Raw genomic sequence first — 27,093 nt, forward strand, 5'->3', positions numbered from 1 at the left:
CAGTCATGCGACCAACGCAAGAAGCCGACTTCAGGAAACCATCAAACGACGAAGAAGAAGATAAGGAAGAGGGGGCTTCCATCCTGCCATAAGTTGGAAACTGCCAGCGGCTACGTGCTCACAGGGAGACGACGCAATGGAGTCTGGTTTCAGCACTAGCGCAAAGAAGCAGCTGCTGTGCGCATTTGGCGCTGCCCTGCTCCTTTCCAGCGCCGTCACATCTGCAGAGGAGGGCGCTCACCTGAAGAACTCCCAGTGTCACAACTACGCCGGAGGACACGTCTATCCCGGCGAGGCTTTCCGTGTGCCCGTGTCCGACCATTCCCTGCACCTCAGCAAATCCAAGAGTGAGTTCCTCCTCTACAGCTTTTTAAGACTGACTGAGCATCTTGCACGCTGAAAGCGCGCGTTGCCCTGCGCAGCCGCTGCTGCGAGGGGAGAGTGGAGATGCGCACTGACGCACTGGCGTTAAACTGGCGACCTTACGCTCCTTTGTTCTCCGGCGGGTTTTAAAATCCATTTAGATTTCAAGTCAAATACAAAATTAGGCATTTTACTTATGCGTTTGATTCCTTTTTTTTTAGGACACGTCAGTGTATGATTCCTCCCCACTGACCCGTGACCCTGCATGGCAGCTCACCAACACATGCTTCCAGAGACACCTGATATATAAATATATAAACAGCGACCTGCAATAACATCTGTAACAATCTGTAATTTCCCTCTGGGATTATTAAAGTATTCCCGATTCTGATCATACTTAATACATACATACGTCCATACACCGTACAAAGAAAAGGGGCAAGTGTTGTTATTGATTCTGCCCTTATTCTGCCATATGGTCCATGAGTTCACTGGCCTAACTTGGTGCAAACGCAGTTTCTCCTCTTCTTGCGTTAGTAATTACTGACAGCGCGGTGATCATGAGTAATTTGAGACGCGGATGGAACAGGAAGCCTGTAAGGGCAGTCTGACTGGTAGGGTGTGTTCAACAAAAGAGAGGAGGACAGATAAAACAGTCAGGAAAAAAAACACATCGATGACTAGAATGCAGGGTAAATGACATGAGAAGGACTGCATAGTCAAGTTTTTTGGTCAACAAACCTATAGTTTGGTAGTCCTGACCCACTTTTGATCTTTAAATGTCAGGAGCTCCTTTAGGCCCTACAGGTAAAGTTTAGAAATGTATGGAAGTTGATGTATTTTCAAGGTCAGATTAAGCATGGAAAAGGGGGGGGGGGGGGGGAATTTTATCCACTCATCCATCCATCTGTTTTGTTTTTCCACCCATCTCCTTCGCCGTTGTCTGCCCATCAGTAAGTTTTGCGATTCTAATTTAAAAAAAAGATAATCTACAGCGTGAACTTGGGCCTGGAAACGTATGGAACCTGATGATATGATAAAAGTTGTCTAGGACATCTGGTATCTGACATCTCCAGAAGTAAATGCCCCCAAACCTTAAAATTTTTTTTTATGTATTTGCATGTAATACAGAAAAATGATCTGATTGCTTGTTCAAATCCCCCGTAGTGGTTCAGTGTCAACATTCAGCAACTTGCTACCACTGAAGTGAAGTCCTATTTCCTTTGCAAGTTTTTCTCTAAAACGAGATCATTTACAAGTCTTTTACGCATGGAGAACATGCTAATAGAGAAAATTTTCATTTGTTTCATTTGTGTTTCTGTATTTATTTTTTTTTTGTTCTACTTTAGTCTCAAAGCCTGCCCCTAACTGGGAAGGAACCGCTGTCATCAACGGGGAATTTAAGGAGCTTAAGCTGTCTGACTACAAGGGGAAATATCTGGTTTTCTTCTTCTATCCTTTGGACTTGTACGTATGAACTGAGCAGCATATTGCATAAGCGCGTTGTGTCTTTCATGGACTGCAACAATCGTTTGTCGCCATGTTTGTTTTGTCCTGCAGCACTTTCGTCTGCCCCACCGAGATCATTGCTTTCAGCGATCGTGTGCATGAGTTTCAGGCCATCAACACTGAGGTGGTCGCCTGCTCGGTGGACTCCCAGTTCACCCACTTAGCATGGTATGGAAGCCACTTCCACCAGACCTACAGATGCAAACCACACTCGATGATTTCAATTTTAATTTCCGTAGCTCTTAGATGGCATACACAGTTTGCTATGGTGTAAATAATCTACAAAGGATTTGTCTAAAGAGATTTGTTTGCTTTGTTTCTCTGCAGGATCAACACCCCCAGGAAGCAGGGCGGACTCGGACCAATGAAAATCCCTCTGCTGTCTGACCTCACACACCAGATTTCAAAAGATTATGGCGTCTACTTGGAGGACCAGGGACACACACTGAGGTGGGATTTAAATTCATGATGATGATGATCGTCACCAAGGTTGTGATAAAGCTGTTATGTAATGCTGGAGAAGTGAAACAAACACATATAAATAACCCAGAGGTGGGTCATAACTAGTTGCATTAACTCAGCTAGATTTACTTGAGTATTTTTTTTTTTTAACGAAATATGCTTTTAGGAGTACTTTTACTGCATTGTACTTTTTACTTTTACTTGAGTCAAATTATTACTCAAGAATCGCTACTCTTGAGTAAAATTTCTGACTACTCTACCTACTACGAGTAACTTCATGAATAAAGGACATGTTTTAACCAAAAATGCACCACAGAGACAAAAACCTACAGTTTATGTTAAAGTACTTTGCACTGATTTATCTATCTATCTATCTATCTATCTATCTATCTATCTATCTATCTATCTATCTATCTATCTATCTATCTATCTATCTATCTATCTACTGTTTCTTCAGCCTAAAATTGTTATTTTGCAATTATGTGTATATTGTTTAATTGTTGTCTTTTAAAATACCAGACATAGCCTTATATTTTTGTCTGTTTGATTACATATTTTATAAATATTAAATCAACTGTTATTAGTTACTCAGTTCTTGAGTAGCCTTCTTACTGAATTTATTTTTACTCTTACTTGAGTAATTCCCTGGCTGACTACTTTTTACTTTTACTTGAGTAAATATATTTTGTCGTAGTGTTACTCTTACTTGAGTACAATTTTTGACTAATCTACCCACCTCTGAAAGAAGACAGAAAACCAGACTAGGAGTGGAGTTAGATTAGTTTAATGGTTAATTTTTTTACTATTATGGACAATTCCTGTAATTCATTTTTAAATAATTTCAGTAACCAGGTTCGGCTGAGCAGGAACAAGCTGTTGGTCAGACTAGGGATGGACAATTGTACAAAATGTTATAGTTTCTGAGAAATTCCTTTTTACTGTTATAAGAATTGAGATTTATCATGACAATGGAACTTTAGTATGTTTGCAACCCCCAAAAACTGAAAGTGTTGTTGAGATAGGTATTTACTTTATAAAGCTTTATAAAGTTTATAGGAGCAGTACCTGTGTTGTGGGGACTTTGTCTGTAGAGACAGTCTTAGCCATACAGTACAATCTAATGGCAAATTATTTTTTTTAATACTTTTTATAATTACCTATCGACATTCAAACAAACTCCATAAACTATTGTGATGAATTTTTAAGTCTATATCTCCCATCCCTGGGTCATACCCTAAACCAGCGGCACCTTTTAAGTGGCTCCTAATCATTTTGGCCAGACTAGCATTAGCGTTTTTCAGTGTTGTGTTGCAGCAAATGCATAAAATTCCCACAACAGAATGACACAAGGAATATTTTTTTTCCTTTAGAATCATGATTTAACTATGAATTTTCTTGAAAGGAAATTTAAGGTGGGTTTTCATTTTTATTTTTTACTAGGTTTTGTGACTCTAGACAAATCCTATTTAGTAGAAAAAGGACAAAAGCAGTTGTCTGCATTGCTGACGCCTATTCTAACCTGACATGTCCATGTCTGTGGCAGAGGTCTTTTTATCATCGATGACAAAGGCATCCTGAGGCAGATCACCATGAACGACCTTCCTGTGGGAAGATCGGTGGATGAGACTCTACGGCTGGTCCAGGCCTTCCAGTACACAGACAAGCATGGCGAAGGTACGAGAAGTGGTTTTCATTCACTATTAACATTTTATTTATTTTCTGGCTATAATTGGGATAGAAACCTGGTATTGTGTGTGTGTGTGTGTGTGTGTGTGTGTGTGTGTGTGTGTGTGTGTGTATTTTGTTTTATTGACTTTGTTTTTCTGCTCTTTGTCCTCATAGTGTGTCCAGCAGGATGGAAGCCAGGCAGTGACACTGTAAGTAGGACTGATAATAGGACCGATGCTTTCTCTCACGCTATCTTAATAAGTAAACAACAAAGTATGGAAAACCTAATTTACCTTAGTTCCAAAGAATGTTTGAGTTTCAGCCATGTTTTTGTTTGCATAAACTGATGGGCAAAGATTATCGTTGTCCAGTGTATTAAAAAAAAAACCTAATTGTTGAATTCTTCCTTTACAGATCATTCCAGACCCCTCAGGCAAGCTGAAATATTTTGACAAACTGAACTGACTGATGTTTCTGCTTCCCACAAATTTGTGAATTCCAGCCAAGTTGAAATAAAAACAATTTTTTTTTCCTAATTAGCTGTGTCTTGTCCTATTTTGACTGCATGAAGGTGTGTCATACTTTTTCCCCCCACTAAACATGGAGCACTTATTTGTGCATCACCTATTGCAGGGGATCCCAAAGTGGGGGTCAGGACCCTGAAGCACTCTTGCAATGAGGCAATATCCTGATAAACTGAGCAGATATTTCAGGTTCACACAGCTACATTCTTGCCTATATCGTAACATTTTATTCTGTATTACAGGAAGGGTAATATATAAAAAATCTAATCACATTAATACATTTCTGAGCTTATTTTCTCAGAGAATATCGTAGTTTTAATATAACAAACGAATGCCTTTAAGCATGGAAAATTATACGGGTTTTTTTCTTTTCACGAATATTTACGACTATTCAATGTCAGAAAACATCCACAAATTTTTTTCTTGCAAATATGTGAAACGAATCTCGACATTTCTGAGTGTCTTTGTGAAAATTTTACTCCTTTTGCTAAAAATGTATTTTCTTTAGTATACGATGGCCCTGATAAGATTTATTTTTATTATGAGAATAAAATCATATTACCAAAACAAAGTCGTAATATAAGAATAAAGGTAGTCATTTGCATAATTGTGTCATAGCCCTGATGCTAATAATTTGATGCTGATGTGCTAAAGAGATTTAGTATTTCCTCATCTGTGAAACTAATACCAAAGTATATCTTTGCAAGATGCTCATTTTAACACGGGGGGTGCATTGTTTAGTAAGAGTTCACATAAAATTACTACTTTGTTCTCGTAATTTAGGGGGGTAGGCGGAGGGGTTTGCCAGACTCTGGTGCTGTGTTTTTGGGGGACAGGCTGTAAAGTTAGGAAACCCCTGACCTATTGGGTCCTAAATCCTGGCTGGCTGCACCAGCGGAGGATATGGTGCGCCATGCTGGTGTGTTTTACGCACCAGTTCAAACGAGGTATATCCTAGATTCCAGTTCATGACAGAGACTTAACATGTGACTCATTTCAAAATGAGTTTTTTTGCTTGGTAAGATAAATACGTTGCCCTACATAGTGAATAAAGTAAACGTAACCTGCAGAATGATTCATTTCATGCTGCATATTTATTAACCAGCAGATGTTCAATGTTAGATTATATTTCAGCGTTGCACCCTTATTTTGAATAGTTGATGATGTAATGCACTCGGATTGTTCATGCAAGCTTTGTGGGACCTCCCCAAACGCTTTGCCCTCCACTTAAGAGGGAAACTCTTCCCATTGGTCATCACCTCCACCGGGGAGGGATCACCCGGGCAACAAATCAGCCCAGATAATGTGAAGTCACCCAGCAGCAACAAAGTCCTCACTAGCAATAAAAGGCGAATTAAAGAATATTTGTAATATTTACTCATTTAATATTTTTTGTGCTTTTTTTGTACATATTTCCATGATATACTATGTTGCTTGAGACCCAGCACATGAAGACCTTCCTTTCTTTTACATGCATGCTCAGTATGAGGGATTGCTTCAAAGCCATGGACAGTGCAGTGAATGCTGCACTGTCAAGACTCGATGCAATCCTGCTGGGCTTCCTTAGACGGGAAACTTTTTGACCAATCTGTATGATTTGATTGAATTTGACTTTCTAAAGTGTCTTGAGATGACGAGTTGTAGATTAATTAGCGCTATATGAATAAAACTGAATTGAATTTTACCCAAACACTGACATAATATTGCATTGGGAACAGTGTCTGGTCAAATCAGATGCCCTAAATGTAGGTTTTAAGTATGTGTTCAGTCCGGTGAGGAATAACCAGTGTCAGCCAGTAATCAGAAACACTCACAGAGATCATGCCCGGTTTAGTGTGCACAGACAAAGCTCAAACTCATTAGGTTCTGATCAGATTTACTTACTTAAATCGTTACCACCATATGAATTACCCCAACTGTTATATCAGTCGCACAGGACATCCATGACAAATGATGAGCACCCACTGACTGTTTTCTCCATCATCTATTCAACGTTCTGACAATGTTCTTTACCGGATTGAATACAACCCTCGCAATACAAGTGCACCTTGAACTGTCTGCAAGCCATAAATGAGAGAAATGACTTCCTTGGCACTACTGCCCAACTTTCTTAAAGAGGAAGTTATTCATATTCCAGTTACCACCTGCAGAAACCCCATTGCTTTAAGTAATGCAAGCCACAGCTGTCGGCAAAAGCAAAAATTTGTGTTTTGACTGTCAGGTCAGATCTGGCATGTTTGTGCGCACTAAAGTGCTTGTTGTCGTGCTGGTTAATATTTTGCTTCTGATCAGCATTCAGATGAAGAACAGTGATCAACACTGAGATAAGCAGCTCCCGCGATGAAAAGTAAAGGGACATACGTCAGTGCGTCGGATTTACAGCCAGGCGTGTCTCTTTGAGGGATGCATAAAGGGGAGGCTTCTGCAGCCGCTGCACGACTCTGCGAGTGGCGTATGCGAAGCTGTATGCGCTAGTTTTTCTTTGCCGGGGGGGAAACTCCTGAGGAGCGAATGAAGAAACAAATTTTGCTCCTGTTCACATTCAGAGGACTGGTAAGCAAAGGGAAAAAGGGGAAAAAGAGAAAATGGCCAATTTTGTGTTGCGATCAGCCGGACCAAAGGATGTATCAGATATCTTGCGACTCATAAAGGTAAAATACTTTCTCATCTGCAACATCTTCTTTTTTTTTTTTTTTACCACCAGTCCAAAGACAAATGTGAAGCATTTCTTTGTGGATTGCAGGAACTTGCTAAATTCGAAGAGATGGAGGAGAAGGTGGTGCTCACTGAGAAAGGTGCTGTGCATTAGCTTATTTATGCCAAGCTAAATATTCAGCGACATCTATTTGTAAATGAAAATGTGTCGTTAAAAAAAAATGTGTCCTTTAATGCCAGTTTCCTCCTTTTATTTAGATTTGCTTGAAGATGGCTTTGGGGATCATCCATTCTACCACTGCTTGGTTGCCGAAGTCCCACAAGATCAGAGCTCTGAAGGTAAAATCCTATCTCACCTCATATTATAAGATAATTTACATACAAATCAAGCCTATAACGTCTGGTTTCTTTTATCAAGGGTTTTCTGTGATTGGCTTTGCAATGTACTACTTCACATATGACCCGTGGATTGGAAAGCTTCTCTATTTGGAAGATTTCTATGTCATGCAGGAGTTTCGAGGTAAAGTTGTTGATCAGTTCAGCTGGGGTGCTAAAGGGTGATCATTTACAGATGTGATGCAACATTGGCAAAAACTGTTGTAATTGCTTTTCCTGTTTAATGTTTCACCAGGCCTTGGCATCGGTTCACAAATCCTGAAGGTGCTGAGTGAGGTGCTTGAAACTTTATGTGCAATTACAGCTTATCCGATCACACAATTTGCATGGATTTCAGGTGTGATCAGCTACCCGCATAGGTGCTTGTTTTTTAAACGGATGTTTTCTGAACCACCTTTCTTCCAGACTGCTGTAAAGACCCGCTGTAGCAGTATGCATTTCATCGTAGCAGAAAACAACAAGCAGTCTATCGAGTTCTACAAGAGACGGGGCGCAGCGGACCTGTCCTCGGAGGAGGGCTGGCGTCTCTTTGAGATCCAAAAGGAGGGCCTGCTGAAGATGACTGCAAAATGAAATGAAATGCACTGATCATTTACAAAGAATTCTGGGGATTCCAATAACAATATTTTTTGCACAGTTTTAATATTTTTGTATCTTTGACCATAACCTGGTCTACCTCATTCACACAGTAAATTAAGCAGATTAACTGTCAGACCTCTTACTAATAAAAAAAATTAATAATTTCAGGACTGTATGAAGAACAAATTACTTGAAGTCGGTCAAGTTTTATTTAACCCAAGTGTTTAAGAAGTAATCTTATTCATACGAATTGGCTAAAAACTGAAAAACAAAATTAAAATCCTTAAATACAAGCAACTTTAAACCTTTCAGACTAAAACGGTTGTGAACAATGAACAGGTTGTAACAATTATGTAAGTCAAACTGTATTAAAAAAGATCAGCAGAGGAAGCTTTCAGTTTCATTGTTAAATGCTTACTGATATTGTAAAAAAAAAAAAAAAAGTTCTAAATTTGAAAGATCAATAAAAAAAATGTAATACATAATATGCTCTTGTCAGAAATAACTGTTTTCTGTTATACAGTAAAACTCCCTGATGTGTCGTAGTTGATATCAAACACACTTTAGGAGTGAAACAACCACCACCACCCACTATCAAACTGTCACAGTTTAAACTCTTGTCCGTGAAAAAATGTAAACAATAAAAAAATCTTACATTTCTGTTTTTAAATGTGGAGCGCCATCTTTTTGAAACCAGATGATGTTGAGTGGTTAGTTGGCTTGATAAGAAATTATCTGTCAGCTGTCCCTTGAACAGGATTTCTATCCTGCTGCCTTGCAGCATGAAGATCCTGGGTTCAAATCCTTCCAATCTTTCTAGATGGAGTTTACATGTGTGTGTTCTTTCTGGGTACGCTGGCTTCCTTGTTCTGTGTATCTCTGGTCACTTGTCCAGGGTCTGTATTCTGTCTCTCAAAGAATGACTGCTGGAGATGTGGATTCACAGGTATAAACAATGGATGGATGAGGAGCTGGTGCCCTCTACATGTTGATTAGATTAGGGAGATTTTTTTTCTGTTCTCTGTGGGATTGCACTGCGCTTCACCCTAAAATGTAAAATATATAGAATATTACAAAGACCAATACAAAACATTTCCAGTAATGTTGGCCAACTGAAAAGTATGAGCATGTACAGCACTCAATACTTAGTAGGGGTTCCTTTTCTCTGGATTACTGCAAACCATCAGTGACTGTGGAAACTTTACAGTGGACCTCCAGCAACGTCAATTCTGTGCCTCTCCTCTCTTCCTCCAGACTCTGGGACCTTGATTTCCAAAGGAAATGCGTAATTTAATTTGATCAGAGAACCAAACTTTGGACCACTCAGCAGCATCCAGTCCTTTTTGTCTTTAGCCCAGATGAGACACTCCTGACGCTGTCTCTGGTTCCAGAGTGGCTTGATTAAAGGAATGCGACGGCTGAAACCTGTCCTGCAGACGTCTGTCTGGTGGTTCTTGAAGCTCTGACTCCAGCTGCAGAACTAGACTGAGAGACCATTTAAAGGCCTTTGCTGGTGTTTTGAGTTAATTAGCTGATTAGAATGTGGCACTGGGTGTCTTCAATATTGGACCTTTTCACAATATTCTAATTTTCTGAGACTGAATTTTGGGTTTTCATTAGTTGTCAGTTATAACCATCACATTTTGAACACTGGAAATATATTAGTGTGTGTGAAATAAATAAATATAATTTCACTTTTTGAATGGAATTAATGAAAATAATAAACCTTTTGATGATATTCTAATTATATGACCAGCACCTGTAATTTCATACAGTGACTAATGTGATGGCTCTTGGGTTACTTTGATCAGAGCCTATTATTCACAACTATCTGATGTTAATAACAATATTAAAGGACCAAGGAGATTCTTCAAAGTTTGAGGAAACCAATCCTTTATCAGTCATTTAAAAAATATCTTGTAATAGCTTTATCAACTGTATTACCTCATACATAGTTGTTTGTTGTTAGTGTATCTTGTATATTTGCACTGCTTCTATGAGCCAGTGAAATAACTATGTAAATAAAATAGTTGAGAATAATCTGAAACAAAACCTTTCAAAACAAATTCTCATTCTTTCATATGAGCTGTGTAATGCCAAAAAGACTTATTCATAACAGAACAACAATTTTCTGATGACACTGTCTCAAAACTCTTGTAGGCTGAAATATAGCGCCAGCTTGATGACTTGAAAGAAAAGAAGGATCGCAAGAAGCTCACAAACTGGTTATGACCGAGTAACCTCGTCTACATATGCTGATTTTTGAAAAAAAAAAAAAAAAAAAAAAAAAAAATCCGCTGTTTTCCTTCTACCTATTGTTTTGCTTACAACAGGAATGTAAATTAACCGTAGAAATAAAATGAGTCGATATTCAAACATGTATAAGGTTGGACAAAGATGTGTATATATATATATATATATATATATATATATATATATATATATATATATATATATATATATATATATATATGTCAAAACGATAAAATGTTGCAATACTGTTTTAAAATGTCTACCATGATTATGGTATTTCTGGTATTTACTGAGGTGGTACCTTTTATACAACACTTAAGAGCCACCAGTTTAGACCAATTTTCGTGTCGCTATGAATGGCCCAGTCAAAGTCTAGGCCCAAATCCTATTGGGAATTTGTGGCTAGATAAAAAAAAGTGTTTACAGACGCTGTCTATCTATTTATTAGATATACAGATATTATACAGTTTATTAGATATAAATAAAATACATCTGCTGGAAGAAGTATGAAATGTGAAATAGCCACAGTGAGTGAGAGGTGCTTCCATTGAAAAGCTGTCAGCAGTAATTTAAAAGTTTTTTTTTTTTCCACCCTCAGTAAAACTTGTGGTTTAAGTCGCCATTGTGTGTCCCGCTGTGGTTTGGTTAAAGTAGAATAGCTGCATCCAAGCTTCAGTCGCTTTTGGTTTCATACTAAAGAAAACATCACGGCGAAGTTCTGTCACAAGCCAGCAAACAGAGGTCTTCACATCATGGCCTTTTTGGTAGCTTTCGGGTGATTTCCACCTCTACTCTTCCGCATTTTCCTGCCGCTCTCGGGCTGTGACGTGTCGTGCTGACGGCGGCCTCGGAGCTGGAGAAGCGGGGGGCTGTAGCAGGACACGGGTCTGGCTCCAGACGTCCTGCTTCGTTTTTCAGCGGTGTTCCAGAAACAACCCCCTCACCCCTCCTTCTCTGCTCGTTCCCGGCCCGCCCAAATCACACAAAATTCCCGACTGAATCCAGCCCGAGTCTGGGGGAACCAGGCGGCCTGGGAAGCCGTGGAGCGGACAGAGGCCATCCCTGCAGCATAAATCTGGTACGCGGCTTTTTGGGGCTCCTGGGGCGCCTCCTGTCAGAGCGATGTCTTCACCGGTGCGCGTTCGGGGCTGTTTCTGTCTGTTTGCATTCAATATTTTTGGTGAAATTATTTGATGCAGGAGCGAGGCCGCTCGGGGTTGGGCCTCTTCCTTTCAGGCCCGGGCCTAATTGAGGCCGTGATCGGGTGAACCGGGCCTGTGTTGTTAGCTAGGAGGCTAGTTAGCCACCTCGCCGAAAGTAAACAGTGTCTGTACTCGCCGTTTTTCCCGCTTGCTGGACTTTAATTCACACAGTTAGCTCTAAAGCTGTCGAGCCCCACGGACCCGAAGCTAAATTGCCATAATTCGTTCGTTAACGAGACATTTTATTAAGCGTAAAGTTAGCTCGCGCTCAGACACAAGGCTAACAAAATGGCGGACGCTTGTGTGTTCGAGCGGCGGTTGTAGAAAAGGTGTGTTTAGCACTCCTCTGGCTAGCTGCACACCTCTGCAGAAACAAACCCGCGGACAGCTAACGGGATGTGTCTGTGGCGCTTCTGCCGTGGTGCCGGCACGTCGCCGCGGTCAGCTCCCCCTGAATCAGAGCTTTATCTTTTGACAGCCGGACTTTTGCATTTTCAAATCAGTGTTAAATGTTACTCCGGTGGTCAGGTTGACACATTGCCTCTGTGTTCACCTCGCCTTGGCTTTGTGTTTGGCTTGGACTCACGCGCGGGATTGATGAAGTCAACCCAATCAGTCGCGCGGGTTTTAATGAACGATGTTGGCATCGCTGAAGCGGAGGGATGCCCCTGTTGTGTGGCTCTCTGTCTGCACACCGTTGTCATCTTTTTTTTTTTTTTTTTTTTGCCCACCTAGAGGTGGGGGATGGTACGTACATTCAGAGGCACCTCAGCTTCACCGTTTTTTTGTTTGTTTTTTTGTGTGTTTACATCTCTGCTTCTTCCTTTTTTGTGTGTGTGTGTGTGTGTGACTCTGGGCAGATTTCTATCACACGTGATCTTCTTCCCAGTGTTGAAAACATTACCCCTCAGGCTGTGAGGGTCGCCTTGGTGAATATTGACTCTGGGGGAAAGGAGTGATCATTCTGACCTGTCCACTAGCTCACCTTTTTTTTTTTTTTTTGCAGCTAAAATGTTTGGTCTTCTCATTGCGATGTGTCAAGCAGTTTTATTCTTTCTTTTATTGTGGGTGCCAAATTTACAGCCCTGAACAGCAACATTTCTTAACACAAAGGTGTGCTGGACGAGTTGTAATTGCGATTATTTATTTAATTTCATTGTTTGCTTTTGTGGCGTTAGATGCTAACGGGTTTACCTTCAACTCAGTACTTTTTATGAGCAACTGAAACCGAAAGAAAGCAACGCTGGAGTCTTTGACGGTGTTTTATAAACAAAGAATGGAAAGCAATGACAGAATTTTGACCTTTTGGGGGGGGGGGGTCACTTTCCATTAGGTTCCTTGTTTTTCCGCACACATTTTTAATTTAATAAGATGTACCTCTGAAGCAGAGAGAGTGATGTTCGTCTGTGTCACTGAAACGTTCCCAGATCCGACGTTTATCATGGTGTATTCTCTTTACTTTCTGTGCTGTGTGGCTAGTTTTTTACGCCGTAAGTAAAACTGCTCAGGTCTCTTCACTCTTTTAGCTGTTGCTTTTTTTCCGTGGTGTATCAGTTTACTTCTCCTGGTTTCTGAGTATTAAGAGGACATTTGAAGTTGAATATATATATATATATATATATATATATATATATATATATATATATATATATATATATATATATATATATATATATATAAATAAAAAAGAATGTTTTATGCATGTTATTTGAAGATTTTATCCTACATCCTGTTTCCATTGACTGTGGGTTTCATTCGCCAACCATGACATGTTTGCCATGTTAAAATCACTAGGGACTCAGATACAATATTCGGTAGCGTGTTATTTTTGGATGCTATACATTTGTGGGCTGCGTTCTCATAATTGGTTTTTTTGGGGGGGCTGGGTAAACACGATCTGGCTTTGATGCCTGGATCTGGAGAAGTTGTTGGTTATCCAGACCAGAAGGATGTCCAGTGGATGTCCTCCTGTCAGTCGTCTATAATTCTCGTTCAGATGTAGTCCTGCTCCAATTTTGTCTTTGCAAGACATTCGATCAACTGAGTATGTTTTAAAACGTCAGCGTTTTAATTCATCCATGATTCTGGTTTTATAGACTGGATACAAAGTGTCTATAACAGTAACTATAACAGTGTTGTGAATGCAGTCTGTTGCTTAAATATTCTACTACACTGTTATAAAAAAACATTTTAGTGGTACATTGAGCATTTAAAAAAAAAAATCGTCTTTTGTTCCTAATTGCATTTTAAAATGTAAGTAAACATTTTTTTGTTGTAGACTACGTTGCATTGAGTTCTCCTGAGATCCTAACCATACAGATGCTTCTCAGTAAAAATCAAATAGAGGGGAGTGGAAACGTCTTTTCTTCACTGCGTTTAGTATCCAGTTGGTGGTCCGGTGGTGTTTTTACAGTCTTTTGTTGTTTAGGCTTTATGTTGAAACATAACTTATGCCCAATATATGATAAATGTAAATTAGGGTTCTACCTAAAGGTGGCAAAATACACAAAATCTAGGATCATGCTGACTGTCACTGAACCTAAGACTTGCCTATTAACGAGATAAGAATCTTGCTTCATAGTTTGGGCTCCAAGGAGTTTCTGTAAACTGCACCGGTCAAACGTCAAGCAGTGGCAAATAATGATCTGACTGTCTCTGTTGGTTTAATCAAGCTGTTTTATAAACAGACGCAGGGTCTACTGTTGGAATAACTTTAAACAATCAGGGTGGCTCATATAAATAGAGTAGATTATTATGAGTACATCTATGATCATATGCATGACAAAGCGGCGTATATTTTTTAGTTTTTAAGTAAATCAAATCAACTATTGATTGTTTATTAATGGTTTCTTAAGTCATTAGAAATGCAAAGCCACATGCTGTTGCAGGATGAAGGTCCTGCGCTGCATTTTAACTCGTCGGGCGTCTGATAAAAGTTTTCCATCATGCAAAACTTGATTCAAAGCCTCAAACAAACAAGTCGCATTCAAATCTTGCTAGGTTGTTTCAACTTCTCACTGGTGACCTTGGATTTGTGCCTCATGTTTCTTTTTGTTCAACTTCACTTTCTGTACTTAGAGCTGTAACACAGTTCTGAACTTACTAATATAATGTAATTAAACCAGTTGGTTTTATTATAGGTTTTACTTGTTCGTTTGCGTGAATCCGTTTCAATAAAGTAAAGAAACGAGATGCAAAAAGGATGCTGTGGCAGACAGATTTTTTATTTTTTTTTCTCCAAAGGCTCTTCTGATCCTGTCAAATAAGTGTTTGTTGACCACTGGTTTACATTTTTGCGTTAGTCTTTTGTTCAGCGACACATCTTTTTCCAGCTGAAACCTAACCGTTGGTATGTTTCACTTTCAGCTCCTCAGTAACAAATGCAGTACGGGGACAATGGATGAGGATGTCACCAGGCTTGCAATCCATGCTGAAGAGCCTAAAATAATAATACACGGATCGGGTAAGAAGACGTTCTTGTTTTTATTATAAGTTTATGATTACCGTATTTTCCGGACTATAAGTCGCACTGGAGTATAAGTCGCATTTTTGGGGGAAATTTATTTGATAATATCCAACATCAAGAACAGACATGTCATCTTGAAAGGCAATTTTAAATAAAAATAGAACGGAGGCAACAACTTTAGCATAAATAACATGCGAAGAAGTTAACCAAAGCGCCCGTGTCACTCCAAATAGCTAAAATCCAGTGAAATCTTCATCCTCGGTGTCACTTTCAAATAACTCCGTTAACTCCGGAGGTAGAAGACGCGGCACTTCCGGTTCTAAGTCGCTTACGTCTGATTCATTGTGAGACGCAGTTCCAATTATTCCAGCCTTTCTGAATCCCGACAGAATTGTGTGAAATAACTTCACACATAAGTCGCACCCCCGGCCAAACTATGAAACAAACTGCGACTTATAGTCCGGAAAATACGGTAAATAAAGTATTTTGTGAGTGTCGGCTCTCGATCTTTTGTTGTGGCCCCGGACTTTGTCGCGTGAGAACGTGGGCCTTTAACTGTCGCCTGGCTCTCCTTTTTCAGATGACGGTGGTGCCGGTGGGCAGGAGTTTGTTGTGGAGCTTCAAGAGACTGTGTTGGTGTCAGAAGGTGAGGGCGAAGGCATGGCAGTTCACAGGTTTGCCCCAGAGGAGCTAGTCATCCAGGATGCAGTTGAAGATGTGGTTTCTGAGTATGTGCATGAAGATGAAGATGTTGCTGTAGAAACCTGTGTGATGGCTCTAGAGGGCGAAGAGGAAGGCGTTGCCATGGGAGACATCCCGGAAGATGGGCTGGACCCAGAGCAGCAGGATGACGACCAAGATGGCTGTGGAGATTACCTTATGATATCCTGTAAGTTCGCTGCTCTGCGTTCCCTTTATTAGAGGTTCCACTTCGACGTCGGGTGTTGGAGCCATTTCTTTTCTGACCCGATAAATCCCAATTTAGGTTGTTTTTATTCACACTTTAATGAAATTTAAACGATGACCCTAAAGGAAAATGTTCCTGGATAAAGGTTGTCGTTCCAGTTTAACAGAAAATAAAATAAATTAAGAACTTGCTCCCATTTACACATCAAATCATATTTCCTTTATCTTTAGATTTTTTTAACCCTAACTGGTCAGTGATGAAGGTTTAACAAACAAGTTAAAAGGTTTTTCAGAATTTAACCTGCCGATCACATAATGTTGGTGGAAAATTGTCCGATTGCGATCATTGTTTAGTCGGCGAGCATCACGTTTTTTTTTTTTTTTTTGGGTTCTGTTTTACTTATTTAGGCTCCCTCTGTTTCATTTTTGACTCTGTTGGGAACAGGAACAACATAACTGATATCAATGTGCAAAAGATTTCTATTGCATTAATGCGTTATGTATCTGTTATGCAACTAGTGGACGAAGCTGGAAAAATGGTGTCTGAGGACGGAACTGAGGTAACCGTGGAAGGAGCCGTGGAGGATCAGGAAGTGGAGAAGGATGAAGATGGACAAGAGGTGATAAAGGTGTACATCTTCAAGGCTGATTCAGGAGAGGACGACATGGGTATGAACTTATTTTGTTGCTGTTTACTTTATTACCGTATTTTTCGGACCATAAGGCGCGCCGTGAATTAACGTGTCTGTGTGTCTTTGTTACACTCCGCCCCTCACAAGAGCACAAGAGGTAATTACCCGGTCCTGGCGCTGTCCCGACATAGAATAGGTTTGCCGAACGCACCTTCCCCACCCCCCGTCGGCGTTGCAGTTCAGACAAAACAAACCAACCCCAGGCGGAGATTCTGTGCTTAATAGATTTCATTAAAGGAATCAAATCTGGTCACTTTAAGGAGGAAATACCCTGGCCGCGTAACAAACGGAGCGGTTTACGGCCGTGTTTTTAAAAGAGTAAATTTACACCAGACGCTGCAAAGTACACAGCTGTGTGATTCAGCAGAGAGGAGAACTTTTGTCATGGGTATGTAATTAAAGAAAGGAAAAAATTACCAGTAATATATGGGTATGGTATTAAATTATCAGTATTATATCTTATCTAAAAGTCCGTGTCTTGACCATATCTGATTAGAAATTGCATATTTTAGTTTGTTAGTTTGTTACAACTACATCATCCATGGTGCTTTATTCTTGACAACTCTTATTTTGGGATACTTCCGGATGTTTTCCTGTTTATTCCCTGCCAAATAGAAGCATATATGCGTCTGAAATGAGAACTTCAGTCTGATTTACGCGTCGCGTGGCATTACGCTTCTGGTGTACATTTATTGACCGGTTAAAATGGAAAGCTAACCTAAGCATATGAGGCGCGTAGGCTGCTTTGCAACCCGTCCGATGTGTTTCCTCCTTAACACGTCTCTCTCCTGAGAGGGAAAGCTATCCGTCTCTGTTGAGGGGGACAGAGTAGTTGGACGACACTGCCCTGTCTCTAACTGAGGTCCAAATAAACATAACTTTCGTAATGAATTAACTTACATTGTTTATTGTTGTTAGCGCATACTCCAGGCTGCCTTACATGAATGCTCTTCTAGTTTAGACATTACAGTCAGGCAGTCTTGTAGACAGCTCAGGGGGGCCGGTCAGGTAGTGACACAGTGTACCGTAATGCTCTGAATATCCATTGAGCGGAGGGGCTTTGTTGCTAACCAAAGTCGTACTTACACATTTTAACAGATTTTTGAGCACATTTTACCACATAAAATCAGTCAGTAAGCACAGGAAACGGTAAACATGTATAAGGCTCACCGGATTATAAGGCGTACCATCCATTTTTGAGAGAATTTAAGGATTTTAAGTGCGCCTTATAGTCCGAAAAATACTGCAATTGTGAGAGTATTCTTTAAAAGTAACATTATGTAGAAAATTGCATTAAATCACCAAATGAAACTAACAGCCGGCATATTTCTTTCTGCAGGAGAGTCGGTTGACATCAGTGATGGAGACGCGGAGAGCGTCGCACTAGCAGAATCTACGGGCCAAACACTCAGAGAGAAGATGGTTTACATGTCTGTCGGGGATTCTCACCACAATCAAGGAAACCACGGTGAGCCTTCTGGATCAAGTGAGCGTGAATTGCTGAAGTAGAAGCTTGCCAGATATTTATGGACAGTACTTTTGTGTTTTTAGTTTAGCAAAAGAACAAAGACGGGACCCTTTACTCTGCGTGTCTCACAGGATTGGTTTTATGTAAAACAAGTTTTGTTGTTTCCCTCAGGCGTGGAGGACAGCGAAGGCTGTGAAAACCGGAACGGCGCAGCCAGCGCACTGCTGCACATCGACGAGTCAGACGGGGTGGATGAAATCAATCGGCAACGCAACAAGAATAAGAGACGATCAGAACATCGGCAGGTCCAGACAGGTACGGGAGGAAACATCTTTATATTGCCCTGGCTTCTCATTTATACTTATTTTGCTATTTAAACTTTTGCTTTCTCTGTTAAATTGAGAATTACAGTAATCTCAATTGGCAAACAGTAAAGTCTGAACTGAAAATACAAACCCCTAATTCAGTAACAATATATATTGATCAACGGATGTGTGGTGTGATAGGAATAGAAAAGGTATAATAAAAAGTTCAATAGAAGAACAGTTTTCCTTCCTTTTGCATTTTTGCCTATCGTGTAGGTAAATACTACAGTCATTACATCCTCCCAACCAATCACAGACCCAGGAACATCAATCTCCGCCCCACTCAAAGAGCTCAGAGAATGTTTTTCTTTTTTTGAAACTTGCAGTTTGGTAAAAAGTTGGTTGAATAAAGGGTTGAGTTTTGAATTCAGGGTTTGTGTTCTGTATCTAAAAACGGGTCGCTAAGCAACAGCATTAAATGGCTAGGGCTGCACATTTAAATATATGTTTTGAATTTTTTTTGATAATTATCGATATCAATCAATATTTCTATTTTATCCATATGCTTCTTTTCTATACCAGCCCTACTTCTGCATACTTTTAGCAATGGAAGTTGGCAGCCTAGTTCATTTATTTATTTATGTATTTTTTCCTCAGCTCTTTTGTCGACTAGGCTATTAAAAAAATAACATTTCTAAGTAAAATAAACAGTCAGTTCAAAGTTGTCAACTATTTTTAGATACATGCATATCTTAAAATCTCTTCTTTTATTAGAAATAGTGGGACTGAAATGATTCCTGAAGTGATTCGATTACCAAAACCCAAGGTAAAATAACACTCCACCAATGACAGGACGTTTCCTTTATTTCTTATAACGGCACGCTGTTCAGTGCTAAAGTGTTTCAAGAGAGGAATTACGGCTGACATGTTTACATTAAGCGGCATGGAATGAATGCTATAAATTGAAAATTGGTGGACTAGTGGTTAGATCAGGGGGCTACCACTGGGTCCTTGAGCAAGATCCTTGGTCCCAGAATGCTCCCCAGCGCCTGCATGGTGGTAAATTCAGAGGACACATTTCGTTGGCACATACAAAGTTGCAATGAAAAAAAAAAAAAAAAAAGATTATTACTGTAATTTGTTGCAAAAAGGAAAAGCACATGCATACTTTGCAGTAGGAAAAATTGGCTTATGAAACTAGCACAGTGTCAACAATAACTGTGCAGACTGATGCACGGGTGCAGCGGTTTTCAACAATCTCCAGTAGAGCTGCACTTACATCAACGCAAATCATTATTTCAATGTGAAGTAAAATCTGGTTGGCTGTAACGTTTCAGGAGGATGCCGCTGATCTATTTGGTCAGTTCGATGGACTCTCATACGCAGACACCTGATCTAGTGTCGAGACGCTAAACTTTAGGTGCTGGCGACGTGAGAAAGATGGGAATGAAGAAAAGTGGATTGATCCCAGTTAATGTAGAGAAATGGATCACAGTTTCATGTTTTCTCAACATGCTGCAAGTTTAACATCGATGCTGAAATTAAATCCCGTTTTAGCTATAAAGAAACCTTTTAAAGGATGACGAGTCATGGACCGGGCTCCTAAATATCCACCTTGTATTTCTGAGGAGCTGACTAACGGCATTAAATTGATTTGGTGTCCAAACACAAATTCTGAAAGAGCAGCAGATTAGTTTATCAACAATGGAGGACAACATGGATTTTTAGCTTATTCTCTTTATAGTGTCAGAGACTATGGCGCCTGATGAGAACCTCGTGTCTGGGAAAACACCTGTAAGATTAAATTAACAATTTCATAAAAAAAAAACGTTTTTGGAAACAGTTTATGATATGAAAAACAAAACCAGAAATTGTATTTGATTTTGAAAATCGTGGTTTCTTGTAGTCGTAATTCAGATCTTAAACATTTCTGTCCCTTTTTTAGTTTTAATTGATTTAAAAACATATTTCATTTACAATTACTTGTAACCATTTAGCATTGATGGAGCTTATCTTTAATTTTATAAAGGCTATCACTTCTCTTTAGTCACTTACTATTCTTTGAAATTAAACTGCTAATTTATTGTATATGTTTAAATATATGTGTTGCCCTGCAAAAGTGTTGATATTACTTGAACCTTTTGTGACAATAGAAGCAAAAACTTGATTGATTTGAATTTATTTGATAGATCAAAACCAAGTAGTTTATACCTGTGAAGTGGTGGAAAAATTGTACAGCTGACTTTAAACATCACCTAGTTAGTAAATTGAACCTCCACCCATGTGTAAACGGATCCAGCGGTTCTATGGGGGCCTCAGAGGTTTCTTAGAGAACATTAGAGAACAAGCAGCACCACGAGGACCCAGGAGCAGAGCAGACAGCTCGGGGAGGAAGCTCACTTATGAACGTTTGTGTTTTGGTCCGTTACAATAAATCTCAATAGAATATATTGTAAAAATGTTTAAAAAAAAGTTCACGGGTATAAAAAAAATATATATATATTTTTGCTATCACAATGAAGCTAAAATGGGGGGAAAAAAGTCCTTTTTCAAACAGGCACCTGACCATTTTGTCATTTTATTGTCTTTTTCTTTCCAGCCATCATCATCGGCCCGTACGGCCAGCCGCTGACGGTCTACCCTTGCATGCTCTGCGGTAAGAAGTTCAAGTCGAGAGGATTCCTAAAGCGACACACTAAGAATCACCACCAGGACGTCCTGACCCGCAAGAAGTACCAGTGCACCGACTGCGACTTCACCACCAACAAGAAGGCCAGCCTCCACAATCACATGGAGGTCCACGCCCTGAGCAGCAAAGCCCCCTTCGAGTGTGAGATGTGCGGCAAGGAGTTCCACCAGCAGGGGGCGCTGTTCTCCCACCGGCTGCAGCACCACCACCGGGAGCCCAAAGCCCAGCCGCCGCCGCCGCCGCCTCCGCCCACCAAGATGCACAAGTGCAAGTTTTGTGACTATGAAACCGCCGAGCAGGGGCTGCTCAATCGACACTTGTTGGCCGTCCACAGCAAAAGTTTCCCCCACATCTGCGTGGAGTGCGGCAAAGGCTTCCGGCACCCGTCGGAGCTGAAGAAACACATGCGCACGCACACGGGCGAGAAGCCGTACTCCTGCATGTACTGCGACTACAAGTCGGCCGACTCCTCGAACCTGAAAACCCACATCAAGACGAAGCATAGCAAGGAGATGCCGTACAAGTGCGAGCGCTGCTTCCAGACCTTCGCCGAGGAGGAGGAGCTGCTGCAGCACGGACTGACCCACGAGGAGAACAAGACCCACCATTGTGCCCACTGTGATCACAAAAGCTCGAACTCCAGCGACCTGAAGCGCCACATCATATCCGTTCACACCAAGGACTACCCGCACAAATGTGCCGTGTGCGGGAAGGGCTTCCACCGGCCGTCCGAACTGAAGAAACACTCTGTCTCCCACCGCACTAAGAAACTCCACCAGTGCCGACACTGCAACTTCAAAATCGCCGACCCCTTCATCCTCAGCCGCCACATCCTGTCGGTGCACACGAAGGAGCCGCAGGCCTCGCCCGAAAAGAGCGAGGGGAAAAGGACAGAGGCGCACGCTCCCGCCGCGCCGCCTAAAAAGTCCGCCCCCGGGGGGGCGAGCGCCTCGGGCCCGCCCGCCCGGGTCAGCGCGGCCAGCCTGGCCAGCAGCGTGACCGTGGTCATCGGCAAGGGACAAAAGGAGAAACGGATCTACCAGTGCCAGTACTGCGACTACAGCACCGGCGACGCGTCGGGCTTCAAGCGCCACGTCATCTCCATCCACACGAAGGACTACCCGCACCGCTGCGAGATCTGCTCCAAAGGTTTCCGACGGCCCTCGGAGAAGAACCAGCATATCATGCGCCACCACAAGGACGTGGTGCAGGCGGAGTGACTCTGAACGAGCCCAACACTGTGCCAGAACAAAGACCAATGTCAAAAAAAACGCCCCCCCCCCTCCCCTCCGAGTGGTCGCACCCTCACAGAACCAGCGCGGCCCGTTTGCTCTACTTTAGTCCAAGCTGTTGTTTTCTTGCTCTTTCTGATCCTCAGCCTCATGTTTCTTCACAGATGTATACTCATGTACATACCATTAACTCTGACAGAGTTACCCCCCCCCCCCCTCCTCCCCTCAGCCCCACCTTTCAGACTTGCACTTTTTAAACTGCATGTCCCCCTGCTGGTGACTGTGTGCATGGCGGTTTGTCTTTTTTGTAGACACACACTTTTTGGATTTGACAGGTAGCAATCAGTTCTCAGTTCAGATCGGTCCTAATTATTTGTCTTAAAATCAAAGTGTAATTTTTTTTAATATGTTTGCGTCGTTCTGTTAAAATATGCTTTAACCCGACAGAGGTATGGATTAGCCACATGTTCTCAGTAGCACTTGTGAAATTATGTGTGTGTGTGTGTGAGAGTGAAAGAGAGACGGAAGGCCATAAAACCCCCCTTTGTTGTGCTTCCTGATGCTTTGATCCCACCGATCTGTAACATAATGGTTTTTGCTGTGGCAACAAAAACAGAAGGTTATTAAAAAAAAAAACACCCAATAACAAACGAATCATTCTGAGCTGCAGGTGATAATCTTTACATTTAGAAGAAAAGGACACAGGTATTATGTTCGCTTAATCACACAAATCGCCGCGCAATCGACGCTTTACTTTCTGTCCGACGTTTTCCGTTGTGTGTCTGTAAACGTGCCGAGTCGCTTGGATCAAGTGGAGACAAAAAAAAGCGCCCCAAAATTACAGTATTTTAATCAGCCGATTTCCAGGAATTTCAAAGGCGTTTTTTTTTTTTTTTTTTTCTGAAAGGGCGAGACGTGTCCAGACGCGGGGGACTCGCTGAGCGCACGCGGTGCTGCAGACGTGGGACTGTGGACTGAACAGATGTACTTCTGCCATTTTAGAAAAAGGGAAAATGTATATCTTTCTAGATGCAACTTTCAGACGCCAGGTGCTGGTGGTGTATGCGTATTATGGCTTTTTACATCCTTTTTAACACCTGTGATCATTTCTGTTTTTTTTTGTTTTGTTTTTTTTATATTTATTTCACTTACAACTCGTTGTATAGTTAAGTGTAACTAGACTTCTATGGGACGTAAATTATTGTTTTGTATACAGACCTGTACAAAGCGTGTAGATGTAAAACACTCGATGAAAAGGAAATCCGAACTGTGTTGTTATGGATGTGCGTCTGCGTATTTGTTAAAAAAAAGAGAAATAAAGCAAAGTATTTTAGCTGTTTTCTCGTTTTTATTCACTCATGGTGCCAAGAGGGAGGGGAGGGGGGAGAGTTGAGTTGTAGCCTTGATAGATGAGCGTTTCCACAGCAAAGGTAATGATCCGCGGCCCGCGTCGCCCACACCATGACCTAGATGAGGGGAATTAGGCAGCTGGGCACTCGGCTGAGGAAAGCAAAACAGATTAGATCAGCGTCTGCATCCCTTTCATTTATCTGGGTACAAAAAAAAACAGCCTGCGGTGACGTGAAAGTTACCGTTTTTAGGCAGGAAGACGATATTTTCAGGCAGAGTGCCGGCCTCCGAGGCGAGCTGTCTGAATTTCTCCATCACGTTGGCGCCGACTTCCTCTCCGCGGCCTGGAAAGGCCACAGAAAGATGAATCTGGCGTTTAAAAGGAAGGCACGGCGGCATTAAACGTAACCCCGCTGGGGGGGGGGGGGCTTTACCGTAGAGCTTGGTGACGGTGCTGATCTCCCCGTTCTTCTTTTTGGTGGTGTGAACCAGGGCGTACTCGTCATACTTGGCGTCCACCACGCGCATGTCGTTCACACTGCCGTAACCTGAGGAAAAGCAAAGAGGCCGGTGTTGACCTTTGACCTCTAGCGCCCGCGGTACGGCTGCGTGTGCGCTGCACTTACGCTGACAGACGTAGGTGAACTGCCCGGGCACGTCCGTCTTCTTGGCCACGTTGTTCTTCCTCCAGCAAGAACCGTCGGAGCTGCAGGGGAAATGAAGCTCAGTATGTATCTTTCTTTAAGTTCAGCTCTGTCTGCGCGCTCACGCTCACCTGAGGCTGGAGTAGGACAGGTCCAGGTCTCCCTCTGCGGTAGGCGTCAGCATGGCGGTGCCCATTTTCATAGTAGCTTTGCGGGTGACGAACCACTGGGCGTTGGTGGCGAAGCCGATCAGGTACCACTTTCCTGCCATCTGTGGGAACAAATGCAGTGGTGGTTCTAGACCAAATTTAGCAGGGGGGCCAGTGTTTTTTCACGGGCACAGAATAAAAGATTGGGAATAAAAGCCTAAACAGGTCAACATTTCATCATTTAATATATTAAGTAAGCCAAAGAGCCAATTGTGGCTCTGGAACTGCAGGTTGCAGACCCCTGATCTTTTCTCAATACGGCGGGAGCTTAATGTGAAACAGCTACATTTTTTTTAATTGTTATTTTTTATATTTATTTTTTAATTATTTTGTTATTTTATTATAGGGTAAAACCATAGACGTAAAAATACAACTGATCCAAATGACCAGTCAGTCACGGTATCTTTGTCAGCATTTGTCATCCTAAGAAATTTAATATCATTTCTTTAGTACAGGGGCCATAACAGGGACCAGGAATAGTTCTACAGGGGCCCTGGCCCCTGTTGGCCCCTGTCTAAAACCGCCCCTGAACAAATGGGTAAAAGCCGGTTATTAAAAGCACAGTTCATCCAGTGTCACCTCGAGATGTTTTACTTTTTTTTTTTTCTTTTTTTTTTTTTTTTTTTTTAATCCAATGACGAGTTGGTCTTTTACACCAGTAGTTTGAAGGACTGGGCTCTCCGGTAAAAGAAAGTTCCAGTTGCAGAGATCAGGGTTGTAATTCAGAGCTGGTCCGATAAGACTAAGTGCCCCTTTATGCCCGGCTGTCCGTGCCCTATAATCTAGTGATTTTTGTGATTACAAAGCATCCAAATGAATGGAGATGTTCACAATGATTCAAATATTCCAATGAGGACATACATATGTATGATTTGTGCGACAGTTTCTACCCATATGTACGTTAAGCAATGCATTTTATAAATCTATGTAATGGTTTTGTTGAAATTCTAACAAAACATCTGAGAAGTATTTTTTACACTAAAATATGTACAGTATGTAAATAGTCATTTTAAAGGTACTGCATGTTTATACCTTATGTAACTATTTCAGTATTTATATTATGGCTGTTTTTCTGCAGTGAAAAATGACAACAAAGTCAGTAGCCCCGCCCACTGCCTCGCATGGGCAAGGCACCCTGATGACGTTAGTTCATAACACAATGCAGCACAGGACCATGAAATATATGGGGGAAATCAAATTATCACTTTATGAGCTACATTTTACATTGGTAATAGATGTCATAAATCGGTTTATACATTTTAGATACATCTAGAAATCTGGAAGGTTTCAATGTGATATTAAATATCAGGTTTTACTTTTAGGGTGCTGTTCTTAAGTCACCTCTAGCATTATGTAAAACTAATCTTCTTGCCTCATGAGTACAGTATATGACAGTTTTATTTATATATTACATCTAATATTAGCTAATCTAATATTGTATTTCAGTGTCTAAGGTAAAAAAAAAGAAATAAAATTTGTCATTTCCCTCAGAAGATCAAACTGCAGACCATACGCAGGGAAACATTAAGAGGATTTATGTAAAAGCATTCCTACTGAGTGTAAAACGGTATTAAAAACACATTAATTCTGCAAAGTTTCTCACCGCCTGTAAGTCAAAATTCGCCAGAGGCACGACTTCGGCGGACGCCGTCAGGGAGCAGAGCGCCGCTCCCAGCAGGGCGAGCAGTGGGGTCATGGCTGCTGAAGAGTGGGAGCCTGGATGAAGGTCTGCAGGGCTGTTGTTGAAGGGTCTGCCTGATCGTTGCTTATATAGCGGGGAGAGGGGGTGTGTGTGTGTGCACCCTCTCCCTTCCATCCGCCACACACACGCACACAAACCCAAAAAGTTGGTCCGAGTTCAAACACGTGACGCTTCAGGCGAACTCGTGTGCAGATTCACAGCCCCCGAGGTTTGGGCCTGCCAGGGCGCGATCCAGTCAGCCGTGATGACGGAGGCGTTCAAGCAACAACAAGTTCATTTCCATTTCCACACGGTTGGAAAGCAGATGTGCTTTTTAGTGGATTTATTTAGTTGACAGGTGGAAAAACAGCCCCCAGAAGTGGTAAACAAGGCTGCAGCGGGCACTCCAGTGCTTTCTGCGGCCGGGACTACAGAATCAAACCCATCTGTCAGCAGTTGTGAAGCAGACAAACATCATGATGCTTCAACACGTGCTGAGGCGCAGAGCTGGGGAACTTTAATGTTTATCTTTTTCTGTTAAAATCCAGTCTAAGAGTACCCCTCCATTACTTTTTTTTTTTTGTTCTCAGATCATCAGAACCACATCACGGTTTTAAAAAAATAGAAATACCTTTTATCATATATATAGAGAGCATGAATTCTCTTTAATATGTTAGCTTCTGCTGTAGTAATACATCATTACAGAATGCATCATTGTGAAAGCATTCTATTAGTTAAAAGGATGTAAGTAATGTATGCAAAGATGTGTTGTGGCCAAAAAGCCACCGAGCGTCGGTTTTCGTGTCAATGGGGAACGCTGGAACTCTGCTCTGCATGAAG

The 27,093-nt window shown here is 41.4% G+C and overlaps 4 protein-coding genes across 7 annotated transcripts; 3 read left to right on the forward strand and 1 right to left on the reverse strand.

Moving 5' to 3' along the window:
* Nucleotides 1-27: 27 nt before the first annotated feature.
* prdx4 (peroxiredoxin 4) lies at nt 28-4,538 on the forward strand. Its single transcript, XM_012855330.3, has 7 exons — nt 28-347; nt 1,713-1,830; nt 1,924-2,040; nt 2,200-2,322; nt 3,878-4,008; nt 4,177-4,211; nt 4,417-4,538. The coding sequence occupies exons 1-7, from the start codon at nt 137-139 to the stop codon at nt 4,465-4,467; spliced, it is 786 nt and encodes a 261-aa protein (XP_012710784.2). The 5' UTR covers nt 28-136; the 3' UTR covers nt 4,468-4,538.
* Nucleotides 4,539-6,898: 2,360 nt separating this feature from the next.
* On the forward strand, nt 6,899-8,302 carry LOC105919889 (diamine acetyltransferase 1). The gene is made up of 6 exons (XM_012855335.3): nt 6,899-7,177; nt 7,270-7,321; nt 7,440-7,520; nt 7,600-7,701; nt 7,813-7,853; nt 7,983-8,302. The coding sequence occupies exons 1-6, from the start codon at nt 7,112-7,114 to the stop codon at nt 8,148-8,150; spliced, it is 510 nt and encodes a 169-aa protein (XP_012710789.1). The 5' UTR covers nt 6,899-7,111; the 3' UTR covers nt 8,151-8,302.
* A 2,822-nt stretch (nt 8,303-11,124) lies between these two features.
* Nucleotides 11,125-23,702, forward strand: LOC105919882 (zinc finger Y-chromosomal protein). Of its 4 annotated transcripts, none has more exons than XM_036143172.1 (8): nt 11,125-11,487; nt 14,978-15,074; nt 15,658-15,723; nt 15,838-15,966; nt 16,503-16,652; nt 18,015-18,143; nt 18,315-18,458; nt 21,048-23,702. In XM_036143172.1, the coding sequence occupies exons 2-8, from the start codon at nt 15,008-15,010 to the stop codon at nt 22,355-22,357; spliced, it is 1,995 nt and encodes a 664-aa protein (XP_035999065.1). In that variant the 5' UTR covers nt 11,125-11,487; nt 14,978-15,007; the 3' UTR covers nt 22,358-23,702. The 4 variants fall into 4 exon arrangements, with proteins under 4 accessions (XP_035999065.1, XP_035999066.1, XP_035999064.1 ...); XM_036143173.1 differs by having other exon boundaries at nt 15,859-15,966; XM_036143171.1 differs by having other exon boundaries at nt 11,126-11,487; nt 15,658-15,966.
* On the reverse strand, nt 23,698-26,334 carry zgc:153704 (uncharacterized protein LOC767759 homolog). Its single transcript, XM_012859890.3, has 6 exons — nt 26,176-26,334; nt 24,495-24,634; nt 24,346-24,425; nt 24,154-24,267; nt 23,962-24,063; nt 23,698-23,869 (listed from the first exon to the last, which is right to left on the reverse strand). Exons 1-6 carry the CDS (start codon nt 26,266-26,268, stop codon nt 23,850-23,852), a joined length of 549 nt encoding a protein of 182 aa, XP_012715344.2. The 5' UTR covers nt 26,269-26,334; the 3' UTR covers nt 23,698-23,849.
* Between the last annotated feature and the right edge of the window lie 759 nt (nt 26,335-27,093).

Source organism: Fundulus heteroclitus, chromosome 11 (assembly GCF_011125445.2).
Source record: "Fundulus heteroclitus isolate FHET01 chromosome 11, MU-UCD_Fhet_4.1, whole genome shotgun sequence".
NCBI classification, from domain to species: Eukaryota; Metazoa; Chordata; class Actinopteri; order Cyprinodontiformes; family Fundulidae; genus Fundulus; species Fundulus heteroclitus.